This window comes from Scleropages formosus, chromosome 12, assembly GCF_900964775.1.
Source record: "Scleropages formosus chromosome 12, fSclFor1.1, whole genome shotgun sequence".
Lineage (NCBI taxonomy): Eukaryota > Metazoa > Chordata > Actinopteri > Osteoglossiformes > Osteoglossidae > Scleropages > Scleropages formosus.
The window spans coordinates 7682970-7695179 of NC_041817.1; the positions used below are offsets into that span (position 1 = coordinate 7682970).

Here is a 12210-nt window from a genome sequence, read left to right on the forward strand (position 1 = left end):
CGGTATATTAGCATACCCTGCAGTTTGCAGCGTCACTGTGGGAAATGTACTAAAGCAGGAATCTGGAAATGTTTCATGTAGTTTTTCTCAGCCCTGGGAATATCCAGCATCTGCCAAATCACTTATGATCTCGCATTTTCACAGACATTTCAATGCACCGGTGCACACGTAGAGCTGTGGTGGAGACGAGGAAAGGTAGAAAATGTTCCGTTAATTTGTGCATGAAGAAAACCTAGAAGTCTCCACTGCTGATCCTCTAGAAATGGCTCAGGAACATTAACTTAATTAAGTACCAAGATTTACCAATGTTTACTCATTACTCCGCTGAGCTTGTGTGACAAGTGGGGGAATGTTCCACTAAATATTCGAGCGAACGTGTGCATAACGTCATTGAATATTATGATTTATATTTTTGGTCCCTTGATATCTTACAAGTAGTGGAGAAGACTGGAGGAAGTACGGTATAGTAAAGTACAGTACAGTGCTGTGCAGTGCAGTAGCTTTTTAGGGCGGCGCTGTTTCACCAGTCACCCCCCCCCCCCCCCCCCCCCCCCCCCCCCAGACGTAGGGGGCGCTGTGCACTTCTCGGCTCCCTTCCGCTTTCAGAAACCAGCGAAGAAGAGCGAGGCGGAAGTAGGAGCGCAGCTCGAGCGCGTCACTGATGGTGACAGGAGCGAAGGGCAGGAAAACGCGGAGCGTGAGTTCACCGACAGATGCCGCGGACCAGCATAATATAATGTATGATTCAATCAGTTGTTCGTGTTTGTTACTCGTACATCTCGCTTCTGTTGACTCGTAAGCATAAATGATTGATAAATGGAGTCGAGCAACAACACAAGAAGAAGTTTCGTAAAAAAAAGTTGTCGCGAGCGAGTGCTGATGCGCACTTTCGATTCGTACGTTTCGTTTGTCCGTCGTTGAAAACGTGTCGTGTCGCGACGGGCCGAGTTCGGACTGACCGGATTCCTTTCTCCCTCCCTGTCATCATGCCTTTTGTGTGGAGTTCCTCATGGCTCTGCTGACTGTGTCGTTGATCCCGTAGCTGTGAGACCCCCCGGGCCGGCGGTGATGGAGAGTGTGGTGGCGGTGCCGCTGGACGAGCGCCGAGTGACGGAGCCCCGCGGGCCCGATGATGACGGGGAGCGCAGCCTGCCGGCGCTGGTCTGTGTTCCTCCAGCCAGACCACACACACAGCACAGCATGACCTCTCAGATCAGTACCGTAGAGTCCACTAACACGGCAAAGTATCAGTCAGTGTCCTCTCTGGCCTTTGCAGGCACAGTGATTTTCCTGTGGTGTGTGTGTGTATGTGCCCAGCAGCACCCCCATCGCATGGAGAAGCGCTCCTTCGTGGCCTACAGACCTCCACGCGCGAATGGCTCGCCTGCTCTCGTCGAGGAGTTTCTGGAACATGCCCAGTTTATCGCTGAGGACCTGGATTGGCTGCTGGCTCTGCCGCACGACAAGTTCTGGTGCCAGGTCGGTCCCGTGCCGCCGCTGCTCCGAACCCGGGTGCCGGTGGGCTCTCGGTCTCCTGCGGCGCCTCGCCGCTCCGCCAAGCGCACCTGTGCATGTGCGCTGCTCTCCCCTGGTCTTGCAGGTGGTGTTTGATGAATCGCTGCAGAGGTGTCTGGACTCGTACCTGCGCCACGCCCCTAGGGGCCTGGACCCCGCCGCGCTGCCTGCCTCGCCCGCCGTGGCTGACATGCAGAAGCGCCTCCACCGTGCCGTCTTCATGTCCTTCCTCAGGATGGCGACGCACAAAGAATCCAAGGTGGGGGCCCCTCGCCCACGTTTCTCTTTGCACGGCAACGACACGGTGGGTAGTTAGGAGGGTCGATCTAACGATTATCCTCCCGCTGCTCTCAGGAGAACTTCTTTACTCCGACCGTTTTCGGAGAAATTATCTACAACAACTTCCTGTTTGACATTCCTAAGATCTTGGACCTCTGTGTGTTGTTTGGCAAAGGGAATTCTCAACTGCTGCACAAAATGATTGGTGAGTTGGTCTGTTATTTCCGTCCGTTTTAAGGACTTTTGTGCCGCCAGTTGATTTCCTGAGAAACATCGGGCGGTAAAGTCACTCGGGAATGAGCTCAGGAAAGTCCCGATGGTGTGCCTCCGGGTCTTGTGTTCTTTGTGAATAGGCTCTGATTGCCTGGTGGTGCGTTGCAGCTGCGCTAAGGTGACATCCCTTCTGTTTTCCAGAGAACATATTCATTCAACAGCCTAGTTATTACAGTGACTTGGATGAGGCAGTGCCCACGATCATGCAGGTACAGGACACGCATGCTACTGGACAGCTCACCTTACAGCGCGGATAGTCGCCGCATATCAGACCCATTTGCCGCACGGTCCTTTTTCTCCAGGTCTTGAACACGATCCTGGAGAGGTGTGGGCTCCAGCAGGAAGGAGCTGCAGCCAACGAGCCTCTGAAGCTGGAGGCTCGAGCGACAGCAACCGCCATGACGATGAGCCAGGAGGTAACTAACACAACCGCAGTGACACTTATGAAAACCGTCACGCAATTTCAGACGTCAGTGACATTCTTGTGCGCAATCTGTGTTAATCTTGCACAAAGAGAACTTTTTTTTTACAGACTGACATTATATATAGTGGATTTATAAATTGTGTTGTGGTAGGATGTCTTGTCTTGTTTCCAGCAGAGGGTTCCGTTGAGTAATGTTGGGGGAACTTTGTTGGCGTAAATCAGTGTGTTTACTGCGCTTGGTATAAAGTATGCCATTGCCTTGCGTTTCTCCACTTCAGGACCTGGTGGACCTCGTCTTGTATCTTTGTGACACCTGTTCTACCATTTACTCCTTCCTGGATATTTTCCCAGCTGCCTGTGCCACCTTCCAGTCACATGGCTTCCTGAGCAGGTGAGAGACCTGCTGTAGAAAAGAGGGGGGAAAGAAGAAAAAAAAAAAGAGCTGTTGACTTTATTTAATTAAAATGCAAAAGTGGTGTGAGAAGTTAAACTGTGAAAGTGAATCAAAATGTGCCCAAGCCAACTTGCCTGATTCGCTTGCTAGACTGGTCTCCTTCTATGAGATGGTGGTGCCTGACATGGAGAAAGCTGTGAGAAAGAGGAACTTTGATGACAAAAGGTCGGTGTCAATGTACACTAGTGTTGCTAAAGTCCAAGGCTGGTGGATTGAGATGCAGACACTCATTTCCATGCTCCCAGCCTACAGGAGGACCTGTGGAGGAGGGTGTCCCATTCCCGCAGGAAGATGGTAGAGATCGTCCACCTGCTCCTCCAGCACACGTGCCTGCAGCCCATCTTGGAAGGGTCGGAGTCCGTCTGTCATGCAGCTGCTTTCTACATCGGTTCACTTGTGCTCGTGTTAGGCACAATAGGCTGTAAGAATGGTTTACAGCATGTTTGTCGCTCTAGTTTAATGAAGGCTTCTGTGTTGATGGTTTACAGCTCTGAGAATATCCAGACATTTGTGGAAGATTTCCTACAGATCCTCACCATTTTCCTCCAGGAGAAAAGGTGTGGTTCAACCAGCTAAACTTGAGCATTAACCTCTCTAGACTGATGCTGAATGTGTGTGTGGATCTCCTCCTCGTATAGAAGAGGTATTTCACCGTGTCTCTTTAATGCGCTTGCCACGGGTGTGTGACGATGGCCTGCTTCCTGTGCCCAGGTTCCTCGCTGACTATGATGAGCAGTTCCCAGTAGCAGATGACATCAGCCTCTTGCAGCAAGCCTTCCCTCTCCTGTATCCTCCACACAGCCCAGGGCAGTGGCCCCCCAGTGGGCTGGTTGCTGACTTTGAAGCACTTGAGCAGAAACGTACACCCTCTCCAAGCCTCGCTCATCAGCAGTGTCTTCCTTAATGGTGTCCTCCTTCGCAGAGATGAGACTAGGACATCCTACCTGCTGCAGGGTGTGGAGTCAGCTTGGGAGACCGTGGGCAGGACGCCGCCCCGTCTGGCCCCCCTGAACAAAGCAGCCCCAAGAGACTGGACGGGGGGTGGGCAAACTCAAGCTGAGAGGGAGCCTAATCCAGTGGAGGAGCTCCAGAAGGGTGCTGTGGCCCCTGTGGACACACCACAGAGGGAGGACAATGTACGTTTAGAGCCCCACTCCCATTCACAAGTAAAAGACACTCTGGGATGGGTGAAAGGAAAGGGTAAACAACCTTACCGCTTATTGCCAGACCACACCAATACGCAGTTTCCAAATTTTATTTGGTACCCTACCATTTTTTTTGAGCAGCAGCACTGTTATGAGGATCTTCACTGGAGTGCAGTAAAATGGGCTTTGTGTAGACTGAGGGATCTGGAATTCCTAGCTCTGTGATGCAGGAAACTCTTTGCCTGCAGGGGCTACTCTGCACGCTGAGCACCGGAGAGATGGAGTCCCTGCTGTCTCACATCAAGGACCTGCTCCCTGACCTGGGCGAGGGCTTCCTCCTTGCCTGCCTGCAGGAGTATGGCTACAACTCTGAGGTGGTCATCAACAACATCCTGGAGGACAGGCTAACTTCTGCGCTGGCTGAGATGGACCGAAGTTTGCCCAGGTGGGGCTGTAGGCACACTTGTCCCGCAGGAGCTGATATGCTGGCAGTGTCTGTCCCCATGATGTGATCTTGTGCGTTTTTAAGGACACACGGCTTTGAGGGATGTGTTTCTGCTCACTGTGATGGGGGTTCTTCGTGTTCCATCTCTCAGGCCGCCAAAAGAGGAACTGCCTCCCGTGCTCAGCAGCCGATCCAATGTGTTTGACGATGACGAGTTCGATGTCTTTCATCGAGACAATGTGGACACGTCTCGTGTCTGGAGAGGCAAGAAGTAAGGAGGCCCAAAGCTTCAGCACATGACATTCTGTGTGGATATGTCAGGGTCTGTCCAGTCTGCCCAGGTTGCTGTTGTAACGGTTGATGAATTTTCAGACAGGCAGAGAGTGTCCGTGCTACACTCGATGACAAGCGGCACATAGAGGAACAGCGGGGACGCTACCAAGCCTACGACACGGTGGTAGATGAGGTGCTTGTGGCCGCAGGGGCCAAGATTGGGGGTGAGGCGGGAGCCGCCTATGCTGCAGATGACTACGACGACGAGTACGATGACACCTACGATGTCAACCAAGTGGGGGCCAATGACCTGGATGAGGACAGTGACTTGTTAAACCGCAGGTTGGTTCATGGGACTTTGTCATGTCCTCCCTGATGTATGTGTGTGACCTGTCAGGCATGTGTGCTCTGTGCTGATCTCCTGTCCTTATCTCCCCACAGACCATTCACCATCCCTCAGGTCCTGCGATCGGGCAGACAAGCCCAGGACAAGGAGGAAAGCGAAGAGGATGAAGAGGAGGAAGAAAATAAGGTGTGGATGTGCTACAGAGGAGAGCATCACACTGGTGATAGTTTGCTTTGCCCTCACTCAACCCATGTTTGTATCCCCCTCTCTAGGATGATGGTGTGAAGAAGGACCACTTTGTGCAGGATCCAGCAGTACTGAGGGAGCGTGCAGAGGCCAGGAGAGCAGCCATGCAAAGCAGGAGAGGGTGTGCCACTATACTTCTTTTAAATTTTCTCCCTCACTCATGCACACAATCACAGATGCCAGAAGTAGAACCAGAGGGGGGTGTCTGAATGTGTTGTGTTGTCTGTGGTTCCAGGTACAGGCCTGAGCCGGTCAGCAATGTGATGGGCCGCCCCAAGGGACAGGGCCAGACCCAGGATACCGTTGTGGAGCGACGCAGGAAGGAGGCCAACAAGAGTCGCAATGCCAACCACAGTCGCAGGGTCATGGCTGACCGCAAGAGGAACAAAGGCATGATCCCCTCCTGACAGCACTCCATGGACACTGAAGGCAGCCATCCGGAAGGACAGCCCAGACTTTGGTATCTAAAAGGGAAGGAATCACCGTTTTGCCTCTGGGTTCCATATCCCGCTGCGTGCCTCAGCTGTGCTGGTTCCACTGTGCAAGAACATCCCTTTCTTTTCTCCCCCATGAGAGACCCCATCTGGGATACTTTAATTTCTTTTTTAAAAAAAAAAAAAAAAGTGTTTTATTTCTTTGCACCTCATGTTCTGTGGATACAATCTCAGGTGGGGCTTATAAGGAGTTGCACAGTTGGCGCAGGTACTGGAGTGACCCAGAAATAACCTCCTTCCCAGTTAGAAGAGGCGCGAGTGACTGATTTCACTCTCTGGCAACGTGCAGGGCTGACACAAAAAACACACACTTTCTGGCATGTAACATAATCCATTTATTAAGAGTGGAGTGAGGTAAACGACTTCTCTGACATTAAATGAACATCAAACAATCAGCTCAAGCACCAAATTTGGATGTCCAGCCTTAGAAGGTATCCCTGCATTAAAAAAAAAAAAAAAAAAACTTTAGAGACTGACATAAATCATAAGTACATACTTGAAGAGGCAGGCAGGAGGAAGGGCAGAGTAGTGTAAATGAGCAATACTGGAAGTGCACCGTGTGTAAGAGCGCTAAAGGGCTGAGGGCTGTCACGGGGAAAAAAAACAGTCCAGTCGAGGTTCCTGGGTTGACGCGCTCAGCTCTTAATGTGCAAGGACGTAATTAAACAGATGAGGGTTTTTCATCAAAATTTGTACTTCAGAGTGCTTTGTATTGATGTGTCAAAAAATAAACATGCTATCATTTTTGAGTCCTGCTGAAGCGGTGTAATTTAGGACTGCTGTGTTTTATTGCTCTGTTAGATGCAAGAGTGTGAACAGGTATATATGTATTTAACAGGTGACTGGAGTAAAGTGTGAAATCTGAGAAACGGGAACGACAGCAGCATGGGTGTAGGACTCCCTATATCCGGACTCCTTGTCTCTGTGATGGCAGGTGAAGCGAAAGGTGTTTTTACCTTGCAACAATTTTATCGCTTGGAAATGTGCTGCTGTAGACCATGTCTTTTCTCCTTAAAGGTGTCGGAGCTGCAGAAATAGTTATTTCTGGACCTTGTACAACGCATTTTACTGTTTACTACTCTTTATCCTCAGCCTTCAATAATCACATCTTAAACAAGCAGTCACCTTACTTTTCGCTGAGGAAAAAGTTCATTTGGGTCTATTTTTAAAAAAAAAAAAAAAAAAAAAAAAAATGCAACATTGCATTAGATCCCTCCAGGAAGGAGTTTGGGTCATTTCTGCTGTGCACCATTTTCCCTGCCCTTTAACTTCATCAAACAGAGATTTTAGTTTTTAATTTAATTTGTACTATGAGCAAATTAACTTACTTTACCGCCCCATTAGCTCCCTATTAAAATGCTTATAAGTAAATTTACCAGATTTACTTTCTCAGATGTGTAAGTCACCTTGGTGAATAAGGTGTGTGGGTTGATAACGCTACATAGTATCCACTGGAAGTCGATTTGGAGAAAAGCATCTGCTAAGTAAATGTAGATTTGTTAAGATGAACGGCAAGCATTTCCTTTGGGAAAAACTGTCGCATTATAATGTATTAGAATATTAGCCTGGGGGGGGGCGTAAGCCACGGGAGCTTCAGTAAAGAGTTCAGTGATCACACAAAGATGAATTACTCAAGCATGTACTGTATTAACTTTCAGCTCAGTCTGGTTTTTGGTCAGCAAATATCCAAGGAATTCCAGGACAGATTAATACAGTACTTTCAAAAAAATCTGTCATCTATTCACATCGGTCAAAGGAATTCTAAATCATAATGTTTTAGGCCACTGGTGCCTAGGCAGGACCACTTAAAGCTGTGTCTTTCGTACAAACACGTGACATGCCTAAAGAGAACGTAAAAGGACTGTAGAGGAGCAGACCCAATAAACTACACACTATGGTAGTTGTACGGTACGCACACAGGGTCTTCAAGGCCATGGGCCCCAGCAGGCATACGTCAGTCCAGGCGTGGTTCTGAGCCCGAACACAGTCCCTCGCTCTGTAGCACAGAAGGACAGGTCTGAACTGCCAGAGTGAGAGTCAGCGGGGGAGGACAAGCACTGATCCCTTCGTGAGTCCGGTCCACCGGGGGCCGTGGCGTTAGCTCTCCTTACGCAAATTACCTAGAGGCAAAGCATTGAAGGCCAGTGAGAGTGATCACCAAGTCAGAGCCATGGAATTTGGCAGGTGACCACACAGATGAGCTCATCATTTTGCAAATGAACAGACCCGCTCCCATCATGTCCTCTTTGGCAAGACCGGGTAACGGCGAACGTGCTCTCGACCGGGTCCGAAACGGGAAAAGGAATCAAAGTGCTTTTAGAGGTACTCACCCAAAATGCTGCGCTTGCAGAGAGGGCAGGTCTGCTGCAGGAGCAGCCAGGGGTCCACGCAGTCCCTGTGGAACTCGTGCATGCATGGCAACACGCGCAGACACTGCAGGGGAGCACGCATATGCCACGTGTCACCGCACAGGACCCCCCCCGCTATACAAGCAATATTAACACTTTTTATCTGTAGGGTTTTTCATGTTGGTTCCCCAATCTCATAAGCACATCTAAATCAGCCATTTTTCTGGGATCCCAAAACGGGGAGGTTTTAGAGTCTGAAACCACGAATGGCCTCAATATGAAGAGCAAGGGACAGAGCGCACAGTCTATTTCCGTAACTTGAATGAGTCGAGTTAAGCGTCTAGGCAGAAAGAAAAACCTGCGGATACTGCAGCCCTCAGGGCCACGAGTGAATTCCGAGCTCCAAACGAACGCAGCAAAGACTGACGTTGAGCCACCTCCTCGAGACCCGAACCGGACCATTACAGCGGGCAGGTCGCCGCTGGCACACGGACCTGGTTGTTGTAGAACTGCTCAAGGCAAACAGCACAGTTATCTGCATCTCCCGCCTGGCCCGCATCGCACCACGCTTTGGGTGGGTGGTACTTCCTGGTTTTCAGGGCTGCCAGCCTCCTCAGGATGTCCTGTTTGGGGAGTAACTGGAAAGGTTGGACAGTTTTACGTTGGATGTGACGCTTGCATGATTTTCTGACATGAGCTGAGAACACGGCAAGGCATAAGGGGAAAGGAGAAGGTGCGTCACCTCCACGTCATCGTTGCCTTGACGGTCCCGGTACTGCCAGCGGGCCTGAACAATGACACCGGTGCACAGGATCATGGCCACCCACAGCACCGTGTTCCACAGCTGCTGGAGGTACTTCTGCGGACGAAGCGGGACAGTTATAGTTCGGTGCCCTTCCAGCTGTGAGTCTCTGCTGCCAGGCCTGACCACTCTCACTCTGAGCTCTCTGGCATCAGGAGGACCTACTTGGACCTGGGAGTTGGTCTCTCCAGTGCAGATGACCCCCTGCCACTCCCCATACAGCCCCCCTCTTGACCGTCCACAGCTGGACCACAGTGTCAACGTTGCCCCCTAACCATCAGATTAAAAAGAACGCGTTAACTGCAATCCGCCACACCGTCTTTATATTATTATTATTATTTAACTGACACCTATGAAAACGGTAGATAAGCAACTTTCCAGTAACTATTATGACTGGATATTTATACTGCAATTACTGCAAATGACTTTCTCTACCGTACCAGATTATCCTGGAGGATTGTCTTGTATGTTATTTTTGCTGTTGCCTGCAGACCTCTGTGAAGAACAATTTCATACCTTGGTTAAGACTGGATTACGGCTGCGTGCGCGGCCTGACACCAGCGGCGGAACAGGAGAGCGCTCTGCTCGTGTTGCAGCGAAAAGGACAATACCTTAGCAGCGCTCCGATCAGTTTGGTGACATTTTCTGATGTCTGGATCACTATGACTGGCTTGGAAAGGACTTGCGAGAGGTCCATCTATAGCAGAAGAAAAAAAAAAAAAAAGGACAAAGAGACTCAGTACAGACAGCAGCTCGTGTGAAAGTGAGTTGGCTGTGCCCAGGCCATCTGGGCAGCGTGAGGACAACCTACCTCCCGGATGGTGTTCTGGTTGAGCGCCAGGATGATGAGGGCAGAGGCGCCCAGCACAAGGGCCCGTTTCATCTGCAAGCAACGGTAATCAAATGGCACTTAGTGCCATTTCACCTTTTTTACGTCGACTAGACTACTCATTCCCGCTTACTGTTCATGGACAGGCAGTTAGGGAAGGGGATTTTTCATCCATTTCTTCATGCAACTTAAGAAAGACTCAGGACAGGAGGGATGGCGTTGCGCTGTCCGCCTTTCCCTTTTGAACTGACCCTGTTTACGACCGCGGCGGCGAAGGACTCCTGATTGCCATTTGGAGCTTCGCTCTCGTCCACCTTGACTGGGACGACACCGATCCAGGGCTCCTTGCCCTCAGGCTGGTCCTGGAGGTCTAACTCTTCATCCTGCACCTGAGTGTGGTTCACAGAGAAAGTAACATCACTACAACGTGCAGCGCGACACGTAGCCGGCACGGGGCACGCCTCACGAGCTGACGTTTTAATTCTGCTTTCCGTAGAGGAAAAACGGGAATATGAGAAAAGTTTTTAAGAGGTCAGAAGGAAATACAGTATTTTACAGAGGATGCTGTCTTAGACTGCTGTCAGAGTCGTGTTGCTCTGAAATTGACAGTTGCTTAAAAACGGCGTTGCGATCCTTATTCAGGTTATGCATTAAAAGTGATAAGTGTTGTAAAATGACCGGACGCACTGCACACTGTGAGAACTTTTTTTTCTTTTTTTTGCACATCATGAGCAATAAGATGAAGTCATCTCTCTGCTGTAATGACGACACGTTGAGTGCGGTGACGTATGCAGGGGGCGGGGCTACACGCAGCGCCACGTCACCGCACACGTCACTCACTATCCCGCCTCTCCGTACAGGTGAGCTGTACTCACTACGCGCAGGTGCCCTTGCACAGTTTCGCGGCGAAGCTCTTTCCTGAAGTCCTCTGCCGCGCGCTCATCTCCAGGCCAGCTTCCCTCGACGACCTCCCCCTGCAGGGCGGCCGTGAGCTGCGCGCGGTCCTTCAGGAAAACCTCCACCGCGGCCACCTGTCCGGCCGATGATGACGTCGAGGCCACCTGCTGTGCGCCGGACACCGCGGCGCACTGCAGGAAGGCGCGCGCCACAACGGCCCACAGCACGGAAACGCAACGCCAGCATCCATCGGCAGCCATTCCTCCGCGATGAATAAAGTGTCAGATAATGTCCGATGAGGGCACACTAACGCGGGCTCATGGTGCTTGTGGACGCTGAGCCGCTGCCCATGTAAACATCCGAGCCGTACTGCTTCCTGGTCGCCCGGAACACAGAGGCTGGCGAGCCCGCCATCTAGCGGCCGACCGGGGAACTGCTGCAGCCCTCGCCGTCTGCCTGGTACCCTGGCCTCCGAACGCGCCTGTTTTTGCCGTTCCGTAGGCATGGTTCCATCCGCAGGACACTCCCAGACAAAAAGGTTTCTTGAGGGCAGTCGGCCAGCGGCGCTCATCCTTTAGTGTAAACCACCTGCAAATAAACGTATTACTTTTGTCCGGCGCATTGGCTTCGGAAAGTGCGTGTACGTTGATTGCATAATCAGCGGTGTTTTTACCTCTTACGGGTTATATAATAAAGTTTTGTCCCTAATTTGGGAGGGATTTTTTTTTTCCTCTAAATAAATAAATGTATGTATAAAATTTACATATATACACATACATATTTATATACATACACAGGACAGTACACAGTTTTTTCCCTCAGGCCATCACTCTCATGAACAGTTAACACTCCCCTATAGGTCTCCTCTTGTCAGTGCAACAATATCCCATCATTTTGATAATTCTTATTTATTTACTTTTTTAATATTTATACTACTATTTATACTCCTCGTGTTTGTGTAATGTTTGATAGTTGTAAAATGTTGTATTTAATGTTTAATGTTTGAATGAAGGGGGTACGGTGGCGCAGTGGGTTGGACCACAGTCCTGCTCTCGAGTGGGTCTGGGGTTCGAGTCCCGCTTGGGGTGCCTTGCGACAGACTGGCGTCCCGTCCTGGGTGTGTCCCCTCCCCCTCTGGCCTTACGCCCTGTGTTACCGGGTAGGCTCCGGTTCCCCCGCGACCCTGTATGGGACAAGCGGTTCTGAAAATGTATGTGTTTGTGTACTCTGTAAATGTGCTATTTATTTCTTCTGTGTCAGCTGTTTGTTGTCTATAAACACTGGAAGCATCTAGAACCACAGCAAATTCCTTGTGTGTGTCAGCACACTTGGCCATTCTCAACGTAATGACCTAATTCACGTTAACACCATGCTGAAGCGAAACAAAACTGATTACACGTTGCTCAAGAGTTGTCGGATTGCCAGTCTGTATGTACAAGC

At 50.3% G+C, this 12210-nt stretch overlaps 2 protein-coding genes across 6 annotated transcripts; one reads left to right on the forward strand and one right to left on the reverse strand.

The window, feature by feature from the left end:
* The first annotated feature begins 1048 nt into the window (after nt 1-1048).
* ascc2 (activating signal cointegrator 1 complex subunit 2) lies at nt 1049-6370 on the forward strand. 2 transcript variants are annotated; one of them, XM_029257067.1, is made up of 18 exons: nt 1049-1161; nt 1321-1479; nt 1601-1774; nt 1870-1999; nt 2209-2276; nt 2370-2483; nt 2770-2882; nt 3036-3110; nt 3191-3295; nt 3434-3502; nt 3657-3731; nt 3868-4081; nt 4339-4535; nt 4687-4806; nt 4908-5150; nt 5250-5340; nt 5427-5521; nt 5636-6370. In XM_029257067.1, the coding sequence occupies exons 1-18, from the start codon at nt 1069-1071 to the stop codon at nt 5805-5807; spliced, it is 2307 nt and encodes a 768-aa protein (XP_029112900.1). In that variant the 5' UTR covers nt 1049-1068; the 3' UTR covers nt 5808-6370. The 2 variants fall into 2 exon arrangements, with proteins under 2 accessions (XP_029112900.1, XP_029112899.1); XM_029257066.1 differs by having other exon boundaries at nt 3191-3502.
* A 655-nt stretch (nt 6371-7025) lies between these two features.
* rnf215 (ring finger protein 215) lies at nt 7026-11301 on the reverse strand. 4 transcript variants are annotated; one of them, XM_018762412.2, is made up of 10 exons: nt 10749-11301; nt 10125-10262; nt 9856-9927; nt 9656-9741; nt 9485-9539; nt 9210-9314; nt 8985-9101; nt 8737-8880; nt 8225-8327; nt 7026-8014 (listed from the first exon to the last, which is right to left on the reverse strand). In XM_018762412.2, exons 1-10 carry the CDS (start codon nt 11028-11030, stop codon nt 7992-7994), a joined length of 1125 nt encoding a protein of 374 aa, XP_018617928.2. In that variant the 5' UTR covers nt 11031-11301; the 3' UTR covers nt 7026-7991. The 4 variants fall into 4 exon arrangements, with proteins under 4 accessions (XP_018617928.2, XP_018617925.2, XP_018617924.2 ...); XM_018762409.2 differs by having other exon boundaries at nt 8737-8865; nt 8985-9314; XM_018762408.2 differs by having other exon boundaries at nt 8985-9314.
* Nucleotides 11302-12210: the final 909 nt, after the last annotated feature.

Coding starts and splice junctions, on each gene's coding strand:
- ascc2 (XM_029257066.1), top strand. CDS start 1,069: ATGGAGAGTGTGGTGGCGGTGCCGCTGGACGAGCGCCGAGTGACGGAG. Junction 1,775..1,869: donor CGACGCACAAAGAATCCAAG/GTGGGGGCCCCT, acceptor CGCTGCTCTCAG/GAGAACTTCTTTACTCCGAC. Junction 3,111..3,190: donor AGGAACTTTGATGACAAAAG/GTCGGTGTCAAT, acceptor CCATGCTCCCAG/CCTACAGGAGGACCTGTGGA.
- rnf215 (XM_018762408.2), bottom strand. CDS start 11,030: ATGGCTGCCGATGGATGCTGGCGTTGCGTTTCCGTGCTGTGGGCCGTT. Junction 8,328..8,736: donor AGCAGTTCTACAACAACCAG/GTCCGTGTGCCA, acceptor GCTCCCCTGCAG/TGTCTGCGCGTGTTGCCATG. Junction 8,015..8,224: donor CTGCAAGCGCAGCATTTTGG/GTGAGTACCTCT, acceptor CTTTGCCTCTAG/GTAATTTGCGTAAGGAGAGC.